At 39.1% G+C, this 17,883-nt stretch overlaps 1 protein-coding gene across 1 annotated transcript in view; it reads left to right on the top strand.

The window, feature by feature from the left end:
• The window catches only part of CUBN (cubilin), a 265,963-nt gene that overhangs the window by 232,042 nt on the left and 16,038 nt on the right, over positions 1–17,883 (top strand). The window contains exon 60 of the mRNA XM_081553627.1: positions 9,838–10,046. Within this exon, the coding sequence (XP_081409753.1) occupies positions 9,838–10,046 (209 nt within the window). The remainder of the gene's footprint in view (positions 1–9,837; positions 10,047–17,883) is intronic.

Genomic DNA, 17,883 nt, shown 5'->3' with positions numbered 1-17,883 from the left:
ACTGAGTGTGTGTATATAGGAGTGTGTGTTTTAACCATTCTCATAGATGTGTACTAATATCTCATTATGGTTCTAATTTACATTTCCCTAATGGTGAAGAGTTTTCATGTGCTTTAATTGTCACATGTATATCTTTTTTGGTGAAGTATATGTTCATAATTTTTTCTCATTTTCTAACTGGGTTATTTGTTTTTCCACTGTTGGCTTTTGAGACTTCTCCATGTATTCTCAGTAGTTGTCTTTTCCAGGTATGTGATTTGCAAACATTTTCTCCAGTCCATAGATTGCCTTGTTGTCCTTTCAGAAGAGCTTTTCTTAGAACAAAAGTTTTTAATCTTGATAAAATCTAGCATATTGGTTTCTCCTTTTATGTACAGTGTTTTGATAACAAAGCTAAGAACTCTTTACTTATTCTGAGGTCTCAAAGATTTTCTACTTTGATTTCCTCTAAAAGTTTTATGGTTTTACATTTTTCACTTATGTTTAGGATCCATTTTGAACTAATTTTTATTTAAGATCTGAGGTTTAGGTTGCAATTAATTTTTGCTTCTGAATGTTCAAATTCTCTGTCAGCATTTGCTGATAAGACTGTCTTTCCTCCATTTAATTGCTTTTGCATCTTTGTAAAGAATCACTTGGCCTTCCCAAGTGGCTCAATGGTAAAGAATCCCGTCTGTCAAGCAGGTAGGAGACATAGGTTCAATGCCTGGGTCAGAAAGATTCCTAAGATAAAGAAATGGCACCTCACTCCAGTATTCTTGCCTGAGAAGCCCCACGGACAGAGTAGCCTCTGGGCTATAGTCCATGAGGTTGCAAAAGAGTCGGACACGACTTAGCAACTAAATAACAAAGAATCATTTGGACATATTTGTGTGAACTTATTTCTGAGTGTTCTCTTCCATTGATCCATTTGTCTAATTTTCTGTTAATATCATACTGTCTGGATGACTGTAGCTGTATAGTAACAGGTAGACTGATCCTTTCTAATTTATTCTTCTTTGTCAAGATTGTTTTAGCAATTCAAGAGCCTGTGCCTTTCAATGTAAATTTTAAAATAAGTGATCCTTTTACTGTCTCATTAGTTTTGCCTTTTCCAGAATGTCATCTACTTGGAATCATAAAGTATATAGCCTTTTCAAATTGGCTTCTTTCACTTACTAACATACATTAAGTTGTATATTACTATGTCTTTTCATGATAGTTCATTTTTTAGCCCTGAATAATGTTCTATTATTTTGGTGTAATACTGATGTACAGTTATTATCTTGATGATAATAATGTTCTATTATCTTGAGTTTTAAAATAAGCTTTTTTATATCCACAGAAAAATCTTGCTGGGGTTTGGATAGGAATTACAATTAAAACTATGAATCATTTTGGGGAATCAGTTCAGTTCAGTTCAGTCGCTCAGTTGTGTCTGACTCTTTGCGACCCCATGAATTGCAGCACGCCAGGCCTCTCTGTCCATCACCAACTCCTGGAGTCTACCCAAACCCATGTCCATCAAGTCAGTGATGCCATCCAACCATCTCATCCTCTGTTGTCCCCTTCTCCTCCTGCCCCCAATCCTACCCAGCATTAGGGTCTTTTCCAATGAGTCAACTCTTTGCATGAGGTGGCCAAAGTATTGGAGTTTCAGCTTCAACATCAGTCCTTCCAATGAACACCCAGGATTGATATCCTTTAGGATGGATTGATTGGATCTCATTGCAGTCCAAGGGACTCTCAAGAGTCTTCTCCTACACCACAGTTCAAAAGCATCAATTCTGTGGTGCCCAGCTTTCTTCACCGTCCAACTCGCACATGCATACATGACCACTGGAAAAACCATAGCCTTGACTAGATGGGCTTTTGTTGGCAAAGTAATGTCTCTGCTTTTAAATATGCTATCTAGGTTGGCCATAACCTTCTTTCCAAGGAGTAAGTGTCTTTTAATTTCATGGCTGCAATCACCATCAGCAGTGATTTTCGAGCCCAAAAAAATAAAGTCTGACACTGTTTCCACTGTTTCCCCATCTATTTCCCATGAAGTGATGGGACCAGATGCCATGATCTTAGTTTTCTGAACTAAGAAACTAGGGGAATAGTTGACATCTTTACTAGCTTGAGTCTTCCAATCCATGAATACATATGTCTCACCATTTATGTAGATCTTTAATTTTTTTCAACAGTTTGTAATTTCAGCATGTAAATTCTATATTTATTTCATCAAGTGTATACTTAAGTATTTTATCTTCTTTAAAACAACTGTATTTTTAACTTCACTTTCCATATGTTCATTGTTAGTATATAGAAATGTGATTGACTTTTGTGTATATTGTACTTGTATCATGAATTCTTGCTGAACTCACTTGTTAATTCTAGGAATTTTTAATATACATTCCTTGGAATTTTCTGCATCTGCAAATAGGGGCAGTTTTATTTCTTCTGCTGCAGTCTGCATTTTTTTTTCTTGTCTATTACGATAGCAAGAGTTTCCAATATTTTGTTCAATATGAGTGGTGAGAAAAAGATTCCTTTGTCTTGTTCCTGATCTTAGGAGGAAAGCATATAGTTTTCATCATTTAGTACCATATTAACTATAGGTTTTTTTTGTATTGGGTTGGCCAAAAATTTTGTTTGTATTTTTCCTTAATAGCCTATGGAAAGACCCAAATGAATTTTTTAACCAATCCAATAGATGCTCTTTATCAAGTTGAGAAAATTCCCTTCTATTCCTAGTTTCCTGAGAGTTTATGTCATGATGTATGTTAGATCTTGTCAATCCTCTTCCTGCACAAATTGACATGATTATGTCATTATGTATTACATAATAAGGCATTTTTAAAATTTCAAAGTTGGTGAGACTGATTTTTATGAAGTGCCCTTCATTTTCATGAAGAGACTGTTAATGCATACATGAAGTGTTTTCAGTAATACCAAAATAATGCAAAATAAATTAAAAGTTAATGATATCCTTTTCCTTACCCTAAATTCTCTATACATTGCATTGCTCTTTTACTTGTGACTATAGCTCGTGATTAACTGCTGAAATTGTTTCTGTTAATATTTTAGCTTAATGTTTCCCAAATATTACAGGACTAAGTACATATTCTATGTTAAACTAAACTGAGTCTCAAAATGAGATGTCTAAGGTAAGTCAATCTGAGTGAAATTACTAAAAACAAACAAAAAACCTAACTCAGGATACAGAAACTATTTAGAATTTAGATTTTTGTTTTCTTGCAAACATAAATATGACACTTAAAAGATGGTGCCTGTTTAAGGTGGTGGTTGTTCAGTTGCTCAGTCCTGTCTGACTCTTTGTGACCCTATGGACTGCAGCTTCCCTGTCCTTCACTGTCTCCTGGAATTTGCTCAAACTCATGTCCTTGGTCACTCAATATGTCAGCAAATTTGGAAAACTCAGCAGTGGCCACAGGACTGGAAAAAGTCAGTTTTCATTCTAATCCCAAAGAAAGGCAATGCCAAAGAAAACTCAAACTACTGCACAATTGCACTCATCTCACATGCTAGCAAAGTAATGCTCGAAATTCTCCAAGCCAGGCTTCAACAGTACATGAACCGTGAACTTCCAGATGTTCGAGCTGGATTTAGAAAAGGCAAAGGAACCACAGACCAAATTGCCAACATCCGTTGAATCATCGAAAAAGCAAGAGAGTTCCAGAAAAATATCTACTTCTGCTTTATTGACTATTCCAAAGCCTTTGACTGTGTGGATCACAACAAACTGTAGAAAATTCTTCAAGAGATGGGAATATCAGACCACCTGACCTGCCTCTTCAGAAATCTGTATGCAGGTCAGGAAGCAACAGTTAGAACTGGGTATGGAACAACACACTGGTTCCAAATTGGGAAAGAAGTATATCAAGGCTGTATATTGTCACCCTGCTTATTTAACTAATATGCAGAGTACATCATATGAAACACTGGGCTGGATGAAGCACAAGCTGGAATCAGGATTGCCAGGAGAAATATCAATAACCTCAGATATGCAGATGACACCACCCTTATGGCAGAAAGTGAAGAGGAACTAAAGAGCTTCTTGATGAAAGTGAAAGAGGACAGTGAAAATGTTGACTTAAAACTCAACATTCAGAAAACTAAGATCATGGCATCCAGTCCCATCACTTCTTGGCAAATAGATGGGGAAACAATGGAGACAGTGAGAGACTTTATTTTGGGGGGCTCCAAAATCACTGCAGATGGTGACTGCAGCCATGAAATTAAAAGATGCTTGCTCCTTGGAAGAAAAGGTATGACCAACCTAGACAGCATATTAAAAAACAGAGATATTACTTTGCCAACAAAGGTCCATCTAGTCAAGGCTATGGTTTTTCTAGTAGTCATGTATGGATGTGAGAGTTGGACTAAAGAAAGCTGAGTGCCGAAGAATTGGTGCTTTTGAAGTGTGGTGTTGGAGAAGACTCTTGAGAGTTTCTTGGACTGCAAGGAGATCCAACCAGTCCATCCTAAAGGAAATCAGTCCTGAATATTCATTGGAAGGACTGGTGCTGAAGCTGAAACTCAAATACTCTGGCCACCTGATGTGAAGAACTGACTCATTTGAAAAGACCCTGATGCTGGGAAAGATTGAAGGTGGGAGAAGAAGGGGACAACAGAGGATGAGATGGTTGGATGGCATCACCGACTCAACGGACATGAGTTTGAGTAAACTGGAAGTCGGTGATGAACAGGGAGGCCTGGTGTCAGACACTACTGAGGGACTGAACTGAACTGATGCCCTTGGAGTCGGTGATGTTTAGGGTTAGGGAGTAGAATGAAGTGAAGTGAAGTGGTGAAGTGAAAGTTGCTCAGTCGTGTCTGACTCCTTGTGACCTCATGGACTATACAGTCCTTGGAATTCTCCAGGCAAGAATACTGGAGTAGGTAACCTTTCCCTTCTGCAGGGGATCTTTCCGACCCAGGAATCGAACCCAGGTCTCCTGCATTGCAGGTGAATTCTTTACCAACTTAGCTATCAGGGAATAGAATAACAACTCCAATTTAGTTTTAGTGAAAAAGACAAGACATGTTTGTCTGAAGCTTAGTTGAACTTTTTAAATGAAATCACTGCTGTAGGGCAGTTAAACACTGCAGCTTTGAAAATCAAGTAAGATGTACTCAAAGGCAGGATTATGGAGCTCCCGTTTCCCTAAGGCACCAGCTTTAAATGCGTTTGTGTTCTGTTTCCTGTGCTTGTGTTCTGCTCCCTTCAACTACAGCCTGAAGCCCTAGCTGGCTTGCTGGGAAACAGGAAAATGCCTGAAGTCAGGCTGATCCTTATCTGAAAGTCCAGCTGGCCAGCCACCATCTGTCCAAGTAGCGGTTGTCCAGAGATGGATGGAGATCCTATCCAGAAGACCTCTATAAAATGTCAGCCTCCTCCAATGTCAGCTACAGAACTGTCAGTTCTCAAGATAATTGTTTAGAAATGTATCTGCCTCCACTGAAGCCTTCCAGATGTTTTCTCTTAGATAAGATAGCTATTTCTTATCATCAGATTTATTCTGGCTTGAACTTCACGCTGAAGTTTCATAATTGGAGGGAGACAACTGAGGATTCAGTTACTGATTTTTAATTAAGTAGATCTGGACCCAGATCTCAAAGCTTTCTATGAGTTTATGTTTCCAATATTTCTTTAGCCAAACATTGTGCTTAGTCGCTCAGTCATGTCCAACTCTTTGCAACCCCATGGACTGTAGCCCACCAGGCTCCTCTGTCCATGTGATTCTCCAGACAAGAATACTGGAGTGGGTAGCCTATCCCTCCTGCAGCGTATCTTCCCAACACGGGAATTGAACCAGGGTCTCCTGCAGGGTCTCCTGCAAGTGGATTCTTTACCAGCTGAGCTACCAGGGAAGCCCAACCAACATTTGCTTTCTCTAAAGACAGAGCTCTTTTGTAGGAAGTGTTTCTTCTTTGGTTAGAAGGTTAGAGTGACATTTGTTCTCTGGCACAGAGTGGGTCTTCCAGAGTGCTTCTGACACAACTTGACTGACAGGAAGGTCCTGATGGGTGGAGTTGGCTGGACGGTAGAAAAATGAGTAGTGACAAGGAAGATGGTGAGCTTATGATGCTAAAGAACATGTCAAGGTTAAAGTAATAGACTAGTTCAAAAAAAGGAATTTTAAAATACCAATGTTGTAAACAAATATATGAAACTATTTCATTGTTACAGAATTCTACCTTTTTCTTCCCCTGTATCGTACTATTGTTGAAATTCAGAAATAGTAACATGGCAATAGTACATTTTGGTAAAGAACCTTTCCTTTGATAATATTTATCTTTATATTTCCTCAAAGACATAGGCTTCCGTTTCCATTTTGCCTTAGGAAGGGCAGAAGCACAGAGCAGTTATGCTATGTTTAAATATCAAAGTGGGGAATCAGAGCAAGTATAACCATTCCATTTCCTATGCCACAAACACTGAAAGATATTTACTCATATCATACTGTGTTTACCTCAGTTATTTGACTATTTATTCATAAAATATGCTCATAGAATATAGAATATATAGAATATGAATTATATAATTCACTCATATAATGTTATATTTACTTCAGTTATTTGACTGTTTGGGCCAGGATCATCTGACAATAATTTTAGTTCTCCATTTTCTTTATTCTATGTGTTCATTTTATGAATCAATGTACTCTATTATATTTTGATAACTCAAAAAAGCTATTTTTATATTGGTTATTGCCACAATGCCATATAACAGACCATCCAAAATGCAGTGGCTTATACCTGGAATATTAATTTTATTACTTATGGATCATCAGGCTGGTTTGCCTGCTTATTTCAGGATGCAAGTTGAGCATGTTTGGCTCTGTAGTACAGGCTGGGGTCAGGTCTGCTTTCCACACAAGTCCCCAGGGCATGAGCTCTTGGTGGATCACACAAGCACACAAGTCCAAGCTAAAGAGCATCAGCACATTTAAATGTGCTCTTCCTACTTCATGACTGCTAATACTCCATTGTCTCAAGCAAGTCACATAGTCAAATCTAGCATCAAGTGGACAGAAAAATATACTCTGTCCATTCTAGAGCACTGCAAAGAGAGAGACTGAAGAGTTAGGAATCACGCAGTCTCCCACTAAGCCTGGGCCAGTGCACGTCAGTGAGCTGCGGATTCTGCTCTGGGATTCCCTGAAGGAAGGTGTCTCTTTCTTAAGACATTAGTAGCAGTAGTAGCAATAGGAGTAGTCTTGTATCTATTAAGTGTGTATCTTATCTTGTATGTATATCAGCAATAAGTGTGTATAATGGCACTTTTATTAACTAGTAACAATTAATAAGCAAGTGGTGATTAAAACATATAGCTTAAGTTTTTTAAAAATAGCATTTAGTTGTTGGAGCCGATATATTAATAGACTAAAGCCCAGCAGTCCGGTTTTCCTGTGTACAGAGCTCCAACTCTGCACTTCCCCTGCTTCCTCCAGCCCAGACCACAGCCATGTCCTCAGGTCTGGTTTCATCTCCTCCAGATGCATTTCTAGGTTGGACTTGAGAAAGTGCATTCATTCTGACCCTACCACTCTGATCAAAAACTTTTCAAGTGAATCCCTACTAGCTATAGAATAAAGGCTATAGATCAAATGCTATAAATGTAAATCTTTGTCCACTTAACCTTTGGTTACAAACTCCTTCAGCCTGGACTTGCCAATACCAACCCCATTTCTCTATGGTCTTGTCCTGTTTATCCTTTAAGACACAGATCAAATGTCACCTCCTCCTTGAACATTCTAGATCCTCTTGGCCTGAAGTAATAGTCTCCCTTTCTTGCAAAATTCACCTCTGCCACTTTTATGGCACCTGTGATTTTCTAAATGGTATCATCATTATTGATTTATGACATCACTGCTATTGGAATACCATTCATCTTTTCCCATCTCAACACTAAATATAAATACAGGTAACTAATAAGAATCTACTGTATAGCACAGGGAACTCTATTCAATACTCTGAAATGGCCTATATGGGAATAGAATCTAAAAAAAGTGGATGTATGTATATGTGTGATTGATTCACTTTGCTTTACACCTGAAACTGACACAACATTGTAAACGAACTACACACCGATAAAAATTAAGAAATAATAAATATATTTCCTTGACTAACAAAACATTATTTAATAGGTAAATAAATTTCTCAATTCATTAATACCCTTAGTAATTGTTCTTCCGTGTCAGGTTTGTCAAGCTTAAGTGGTTGCCTTCGGTAACAATCAGTCCGCATTAGAGCAAAAACTGTGCAATCTCCATTTCTTTCTTCACTTTGCAGACCTGTTTCATAGGAATCCCTGGTGGCTCAGCTGGTAAAGAATCTGCCTGCAATGTGGGAGACCTGGGTTCAATCCCTGGGTTGGGAAGATAACATGGAGAAGGGGACTGCTGCCCACTCCAGTATTCTGGCCTGGAGAATTCCATGGACTATATATAGTTCATGGGGTCACAAAGAGTCGGACACGACTGAACAGCTTTCCCTTCACTTTCATAGAAATAGAGTGATTAGCATTGCTTAGGGTTTCAGAATAATTTTGTTCCAGATGCTGCCTATGGATATATCAGGGACTGGCCGTTTGGAAGCATTTCAACTCCAGGAAACACCTGACAGTGCAAATAATCTGTAGTTGTACTTGACTTAGAAACTATGGCAGAATAGCCTGACTTACTAAATAAGGCGCCTATGCTGGAAAATGCTCTGAGCATTTGATATCTTTTGCATCCCATGTCGGCAGCCATTGTTTGCCTTTCCTGCCAAGAGCCAAGTCCTGAACCATAGCTCCCCCTAATGTTGAAAGCAACCCTTTCACTTTTAACAGATAACAGTATTAATAAATGAAATGAGACAGGTAAATAAATGGAAGACCAGTGTCAGTGAATTTAACTATGCAACTTGTAATGCTGAGTATTTGTGTAGATTGCAAGCTTTATGAGTACTACTTTGAATGCTTATTTCATCTCCATTCCTACTAGAGCTGTTTTGACCTTAATTCAGCCTCCTGTATTCCTTTCAAAATTACCAATAAAGTTTTTCTTCCTTTCCAAAGCATCAGCTTAAGCTGTGGAATGGAAAAAACTAAATCCTGTGCTCTGAGGAGTCTGTGCCATATTTTTTTCATAACTAAGCATTGAGAGTGTTCTTTATCTCTCTTGTATTTTTATTCTAAATTTCAGAGTTTTCATTTCAAAGTAGATGTTTTTCTCCAAGTTCCTCTTCTTCGGCCTCCCCCTATTTTTGGAAAAGGAAAGATTCAAATATAGAGTGCAGTTTAATATTAAGTGGAATGGAGTGTTAAATGCCGCTCAGCCTCTTCCTACCAGGCTATTTAAATAAAAAATATCTTGAGAGCCAATTTTCTTGGCATGTGGGGAAATTCTTCTTAAATTCAGTTTTCAATCTGATAGTGTCATGAAAGCAGAACATAAAGGCAAAACGTGTTCACAGTTTCCATCAGTTTTGTTATGCAAAATACTCTATTTTGTATAAAATTGGATTTTGCAAGGGTAGAAAAAACTCCGGTAAATCATATCAAGCGTTCTAAAAATGCATGTAGGACCATATCTGTTTACCCACTTTTCTAGGCAACTAGACATGAGTTGGTAGAGCCTGACAGATCAGTGATTGAAGAGGAAATAAATAACAAACATTCTAAGGCAGGGGGCACCTGTGCTTGCATTAAGCTCAATGAAGCCTGTGAACAACTTGATAATGTTCATCAAAGTGTGACAGAAGAAAGAAACTATAGGATTTTAAAAATCCTCCACATAAAATTTAAGATTCACTTTCTTTGCTCTGCATATTGAAGTGTCTTTTTCTGTTTTAACACAGGGCCTCAGCAAGGATGTGGTGGTTATCTGACAGGTTCAGATCATACCTTTGCCTCCCCTGATTCTGATTCTAATGGGAGGTATGACAAGAATTTAAATTGTGTATGGTTCATCACTGCTCCCTTGAACAAACTCATCAAACTCACCTTCCACACATTTGCTCTGGAGGCAGCAACTACTTTACGAAGATGCATTTATGATTATGTCAAGGTAAGGCTATTATGTTCCTTAACTAGAGTCTTCTAATACAGACTTTTTCTTGATGTATTCCAGTTTATACCACACATAAAGTCCTGAAAGTTGTGAGTACTATTAATTGTTTAAATGACCTGTTCTTCAATGATGTAAAGCAGCAGTCTCCAACCTTTTTGGCACCAGGGACAGGTTTCATTGAAGACAGTTTTTCCATGGATGAGGGCAGTAGAAGATGGTTCAGGATGATTCAGATGCATTATATTTATCATACTAAAGCATCTGCCTGCAGTGCGGCGAGATCTGGGTTCGATCCCTGGGTTAGAAAGATCCCCTGGAGAAGGAAATGGCAACCCACTCCAGTACTCTTGCCTGGAAAATTCCATGGACGGAGGAGCCTAGTAGGCTACAGTCTATGGGGTCGCAAAGAGTCGGACACGACTGAGCAACTCCACTTTCTTTCTTATTTCTGTTTTGTGGCAATCTCAGGATATTCTGCCTTGAGTTTGGGGGTTAGGGTTCATACTCCTATGAGAATCTAATCTTGCAGCCGATCTGAGCAGAGGCAGAGCTCAGGTGGTGATGCGAGCTATGGGGAGCAGGTGTAAGTAGAGACGAAGCTTCACTCACTTGCTCACTGCTCACCTCCTGCTGTGTGGCCTGGTTCCTAACAGGCCATGGACCGGTACTGGTCCGTGGCCTAAGGGTTGGGGGTCTTCTGGTGTAATGAATGATACTGCAACTGCCCTATCTTCACATCAAAATAATCTCCAACAGGAATGCATCAAAAATTTTGTGTAGCTTCTAACATTAGCTTTAAGATTCACTGTTCCTCCAAGCCTTGTCAAGAGATAATTTATGGCATGATGGGTCATCTGGAAAGACATTATCAAAGGATCTTAGGCAAAATCTAAAATAAATGACAGTGTCTATATGCAAATCATCACTCCTTCCTTTATCTATTTTTAAAGTTTGGATATTTACTTATTTAATATATTACTTTTAGGTGTGAAAAATATCTTACTTCTGAAGTCCCATTAGAAGTAAATCAAGAAACTTTTTAATATTTAAATGACTCTTTAATATTAAATCATTGTATTTATCAGCCTATATGCATTTAGACTAAAAGTGCTAAGCAGCTTCAATCAATATACACCGCTACACTCTTGGGGGTAAACAACAAGACACTATTTTTGTCCAGGAGGAGCATAAAGTTGATTGCACAATTAAAGGATGACACATGCGAATCAACACCAGGTAGTTCAGAAGAGTTGATATTGAAGTGCGCTGGGCATAGGCTTGAAGCCATGTGCAAGTTTAAAAGGGAGGATGGTTCATGATGATTTGGTGTGAGCAAGAAAGATGCATAGAATGAAGAGAACCTTTATTCACGTTGGGACAGAGAGCATGCTAGGCGAGGCAGACGTACAAAAAAGGCATTGAAGTTGAATGAGTGAAGAGGTTGACTTTATCAGGGCAGTGAAAGTCGCTCAGTCGTGGCCGACTCTTCGCGACCCCATGGACTATACAGTCCATGGAGTTCTCCAGGCCAGAATACTGGAGTGGGGAGCCTTTCCCTTCTCAGAATATTGTTAAAGCAGAGCAAGCAATAAGACTGTGTAGGTGGAGAAATACCCAGATTATAAAGGATCTATAACATCAAGCTAGTACATTTAGATTTTATGTAGTTGGAAATAAGGAATGATTGCACATTTTCCAGTAAGTGATAAGATGAGAACAGTATTTAAGAAAGGTGACTCAGCATTCTGGGTGGACGGTCCAGGGAGAGGCTGGAGTTAGGATCCCAGGAAGAAGTTATCTTTAAGTGAGGAGGTTGCAGAGATGGTGCAGATGATAAGCTGAGAGAAACTTAGGTTCAAAAATCATCTTTTTTTTTTTTTTTTTTACAACGGATGAATTTTTTTTTATATAAATTTATTTATTTTAGTTGGGGGCTAATTACTTTACAATATTGTAATAGTTATTTTACAGAAATTGGTTTTAAAAGAAAGGGGAGGAAAAGTCATAGATTTTGAGCACTTAATTATAGACAGTCTTATATTTTCACTGTGAAAAGCACCATGCCCAGAAGACCCAAAGAATGTCAGTACTCTTAGGAAGAGGCCATGGTTTTGCAGGAATAAGTTTAATTTGGATGATGGCAGGGCCAACAAGTGAAATTGCCCAGGGAAGAGAATGCCAGAGCTCCAGCAAGGGGACAACGGCACAAATAGAGAGAAGGCAGCGAAGAGAGTTTCTTAAATCAGGAGAGATGCTTTCTTTGAGAGAAACAGCATGGTGCTGAACAGCCAGGCTCCCGCTCAACTCCAGGAAAGGTCCAGGGTGAGACAGCTGGAAAGGACAGAAGAATCAGGATGAGAAACAGACAAGTCACGGAAAAAATGTACTGACCAGGAATAATGCAGTTATCACTGAAGTCAAGGGAGAAAAGTCTTACCAAGGATGGATGGTCAGTACTATTAAATTGTAAATTAGAAGCCAGGAAAGGTTAAGATAAAGAAAAAACTCATTAGATTGGATGTCAACCATTTAAATAAAGTATTGGGACAGAAGCCAGATCAGAAGGAATTCATGAAAGACTACAGATAACAAGAAATGTCAGTTCAGGGTGAATTCTTCTTATCTGGAATGAGACCAAAGTGGCCAGAGCAGCAATGAGCTGATGTTCAAGGCTGTTTGAGTGCTAATTTTACCGAAGGATAAATATACTTTCAGGGCAGGTAATATGGACTCAAACCCAACTTTGCCACCTAACAAATTTCTTAATGTTCCTGATTCTCATCACTCCATCTGTTGAAAAACAAACAAACAAAATCACACAGTTGTACCTGTCTTGCAAGGCTGTTTTGAGGATAAAGATGAGGTATGTTAGAGTATTCAGCACTGTGCCTGTCATATAATTTGTAAATAAATTTACTTCTTTTTTCCTCATTTTGGGTGACTCTACATGGCCATGAAGGCTGTAGAATCTCCTTTTCTTAAAATATTAGAATAATTGATTTACATATACATTATTATGAATGTAAATACATGGGGGATGTTTAGAATGTGGTTGTGCCAGGAGGAAGCTGACTAGATTTATTCCCAAGATATGTTTCTATGTGTGATTTGATACAATTAAAAGAACTATTGGAAGCTCCCTGACAGTCCAGTGATTAGGACTCTGCTCTCACTGCTGAGGGCCCAGGTTCAGTCCCTGGTGGGAGAACTGACTAAAATCCCACAGGCTGTATGGGGTGGCAAAAAAAAAAATTAAAAGAACTATTAATTTTATAGATGTTTTCAAGCTATTTTGGACAGACATAGCAATACTGAAAACAAGGAGTTATTCTCTGGCTTCAATATAAAACGCCCTTTCTTTTTTAAAAGAAATTCTGTTCAGATCTACTTTTGTTTTCCTTTTTGGGAAAGCGGTTTCCCTCAATTGGCACCATTTCCAGCTTATATGAATCTGGCAGATCACAGGACAGTTCTTGGAATGTGAGGCCTGGAGGTATCTTTATTAAAGAGATTCACTGTGATAAATAGGACACTGGGCTCATTTTAGACTGTTTCTTAGAGATTCTAATCAAATCACTTTTTAGAAAAGTTAATTTAATTCTGTAGGTAGGTATTTAAGTGAAAACATGCCAAATCTATTATTTATTTGTAATTATATCATTATTGTTTTTGAAAGGGTTGATTTGGAAAGTTATTAACATAACTGCAGTAAGGGACTTCCCAGCAGTCCAGTGGTTAGGAATTTGGGCTTTCACCAGTGAGGGCCTGGGTCATGAAACTAAGATCCTGCAAGTCACCCAATATGGCCAAGAAAAACAGCTACAACAGTAGTAACAACAAAAAGATAACTCAGTAAGTAGAGAATTATGTATTTCACTGAGTGGTTGCTGTTGAAATTGACATCACATCCATTCCCTGACGTGTCACATAGCATGATTATGGGTTGGGCATTGTGCCTGGCACTTGAGGTATGAGAATCAAAGATAAGCTTCCTCATGGAGCTGTAAGTGGATGAGACTGATAACATGGCAAAGACAATGAATATGAACAACACAGAAAAATAGAGCAAAACAACCCAAGTATGAGTGTTGTCACTTCAGGGTTCAGAAAGACATCTTAGATGGGATGGCTGAGCTGAATTTCAGAGAAACAGCACAAAAGCAGGCTTCCAGTGGGTGATTGGTAATAACAGAGAAGGGGGTGAAGAGGGGCAGCAAGCTGCATGGTGTATGCCCCGCTTCTGGACACCAGCCTATTCATCAGTTAAGTCATTCCTTTGTGGAGAGCAGTGAGTGAAACAGCAAAGAGGACTCAATTTTGTGACTATAACTGACATTCCTTTGCTAGGAAAAATGGAACTGGAAAAGGAGGGGCTTCTTTCTAACACTGCCCAGCTTCTTCTCAATGCAGTCAGTGCTCCTTGGAATAACCAGTATTGTCTAATGATTCTTTGACCATCTGAAGTGAAAGCTCATTTGTGCCGTAGCCTAGCCATATATATAATTTCAATTTACAATTATGCTAAAAGCTTTGAAAAGGAGAAATAAAAGGAAAACCCATAAAATAGTATGCATATTAACATGTAAATGCTCTGACATGACTATGCTAAGTCACTTGATTAAGTACTAAAATTCTTCCTATGTGTGGAATCATGGCAAATGCATACATAGAAATTTGGACTGGTATGAGTACATAGGCTCTATTTGCAACTTAAAAGATAATAGCTGTGGTACATATACACAATGGAATATTACTCAGCCATTAAAAAAAATTCATTTGAATCGGTTCTACTGAGATGGATGAAACTGGAGCCCATTATACAGAGTGAAGTAAGCCAGAAAGAAAAACAACAATACAGTATACTAATGCATATATATGGAATTTGAAAGATGGTAACGATAACCCTATATGCGAGACAGAATAAGAGACACAGATGCATGGAACAATTTTATGGACTCTGAGGGAGAAGGTGAGGGTGGGACGTTCTGGGAGAATAGCATTGAAACATGTATATTATCATATGTGAAACAGAACACCATTCCATGTTCGATGCATGTGTCAAGGGCTCAGGGCCGGGGCAATGGGATGATCCAGAAGGATGGGATGGGGAGGGAGGTGGGTGGGGGGTCCAGGAAGGGGAACACATGTAAACCCATGACTGATTCATGTCAATGTATGGCAAAAACTATTACAATATTGTAAAGTAATTAGCCCCCAACTAAAATAAATAAATTTATAAAAAAAAAAAAAAGTAAAAAAAAAAAAAAAAGAAATATGCTCTGCAAAAAAAAAAAAAAAAAAGATAATGGCAGTACCCATCCACAATATGAATTTCCAAAATTCAAATCAAATAGTTCTAAATAAAACAAACTACAGTCTTCCCTCAACTTATATAATAATCGCCTTCTTGGAAATTTGATTCTTACTAAAGCAGTGCAAAATATTTTTGTGTTTATATATAGAATGAGCTTAGGTTCTGGGACCAAATGATTTTAAACAGTTTTCTTACACACGTGTCTGGCAGGACATTCATAGGTATGTGGGATATATAAAGCTTCACACTGCATACCTGTCCTGTGAATTTTGTTGGAATTCTGCAGTGTGGCTTCTAAACACTAAGTGCCAGTTTCAGCCTCAGACTACTATGATGAGCCAAAAACACCACACTTTTGCAAAACACTCCCTAGGAGATGATACTGTTCTCATGGAAAACCTTTGTCTTAACCCACTGGGCTCAACCATCAGTCTGTGATCAGCCATGGGAGGAGGGGGCTGTCCAGTTTTGGGGAGAAGGTCAGTAATTAGGGAGGTGTCAGATCCCCATCCTTATAAGATAGCACCTACTATCCATTCACTCATTCAATGAATGTTAATTTGAGTACTTACTATGTTCCCAACACTGCCATAAGCACTGGAAAAGAGCCTGAGATTACATAATAATCATATTAATAATATTATTGATTTTATATAATAATACTTTCGTTATATTAAAAACTCCTGCATTTAGAGCTGATTTTCATTGCTCCTTTACAAGCTCTTCTAGAGATCACTAGGACCAAGATAACATTTTTCCCAAAAGATTCTATAAAGTATCCGAGTTCAACCCCAAACCTAAAAATTTACTCTCTACTCTCATTCTCATTCCAAATTATACCCAGGCCTGTTGTCCAGCAGATTCTGTCAGAGGCTTCACAGTAAGATCAAAGAATTCATGAAGATACTCTGAGATGCTACATAGACAGTCTTCAAATAAGACTATTAAAATCCTCCTGTTATCACATTCCCAGGAAAATATTCAAAGACAAAGTCCTAAGGAAACTGATGTCTAAAATTATGAAAAAAAATGAAAGTGTTAATTGCTCAGTTGTGTGTTCAACTCTTTGCGACCCCGTGGACTGTAGCCCACCAGGCTCCTCTGTCCATGGGATTCTCCAGGCAAGAATACTGGAGTGGGTTGCCATTCCCTTCTCCAGGGGATCTTCTTGACCCAAGGAACGAACCCAGATCTTCTGCATTGCAGGCAGATTCTTTAACATCTGAGCCACCAGGGAAAATTACAAAGTTAAATTTAAAAAGAATTAAAGCCCAATATCAAAGCCTCTTGCCCTCATGCATTAAAAATTCATAGAAGTTAAAATCCCTAAATAGCCTTCCCTACTTTCTTTAGCTGCTCCAATCAGGGAGGATCTGGCAGTAGCTATCATCATAAGTTATCTTCCACCAGATTATTTCTGCAGTTCCTTCTGAGTCTTAAATAGATTCTAACCTGCACCACTGTTAAAGAGGTTTAAAAGCTGAGAAAACACAGAATTCCTCAGCACTTCTCTCCATCCACAAGACTTAGAACTTAATTCAAGCTCCTGCTCTAGGCAGTTACGGCAGTGACGTGTGCTCCCAGAATGCACCGCGCAGCTGCTGGTGATGGTGCGGGGCGTCAGGGCGGTCCTCACGGCGCCATTGCTGACCTCGTTCAAGTAAGAGTCCCCGTCTGCAGCACTGCACTTCCTGCAAGCCTCTACGGAGCCGCCCTGCCAAGTTCACGGTGGAGACCTGGCCTCCTCAGGGATAGGAGAGCAGGGAAAAAACCCTGGCCTGGCCTACACAGGAGTCCAGAAGCCTCTATCATCTGTCCTATTTCAGCTCCATTAGGAGAAATCTTACTGTGGCAGTGAGAGAAGTAATGCGAACACCAGCTCAAGGCTGGGCATGGTTATACAGTAAGTCCTCTACATATGAACCTTCAAATTGTGAACTTTCAAAGATGAGAATGTGTGTGCCAGCCCGTGTATGCCAGCTGCTGTACTATATAAACCTCATACAGTACCAAACTATATAGCTGATTGTGTTAATTGGGTACCTAGGCTAACTTTGTTGGACTTAACGAACAAATTGGACTTAACAGACGCACTCTTGGAATGGAACTCGTTTGTATGTTGGGGACTTACTGTAATTTCTTTCCATCACCTTGCCCACTTATGCATTTAAAACCCAAATCAGATCTTACAACTCCTGTAGGAGACACAAGTCCCTTCCCACAAAGCATATGAAGCATCAGCCTTGTCCCAGTGAACTCCCGCTCCCAACGTCTGTTCTCTCACCTAATCTCCAGGCGGGTGAGTCACAGGGCAGGGAGGTGTTGAAACAAGTCAGGCCTTTTGTCCTTCTGTGGCCTTCCACACCTTGATGCATCTGCCCGCGGTGCCCTTGCTGTTGTCTAGGTCTGGAAGGCCTCTACTCACAGTTCACGTGTCTGTGTGGGGTCTGTCCTGACTCAGTCATATGGGTTCCCCTCATACACTGAACTCTTCTCCTATAGCACTCATATTTCTCTATT

The sequence above is a fragment of the Giraffa tippelskirchi genome, chromosome 13 (assembly GCF_054371585.1).
Source record: "Giraffa tippelskirchi isolate mGirTip1 chromosome 13, T2T-mGirTip1v1.2.pri, whole genome shotgun sequence".
NCBI classification, from domain to species: domain Eukaryota; kingdom Metazoa; phylum Chordata; class Mammalia; order Artiodactyla; family Giraffidae; genus Giraffa; species Giraffa tippelskirchi.
The sequence above is the reverse complement of the archived record's forward strand: the minus strand, read 5'-3'. Positions and strand labels throughout refer to the sequence as shown.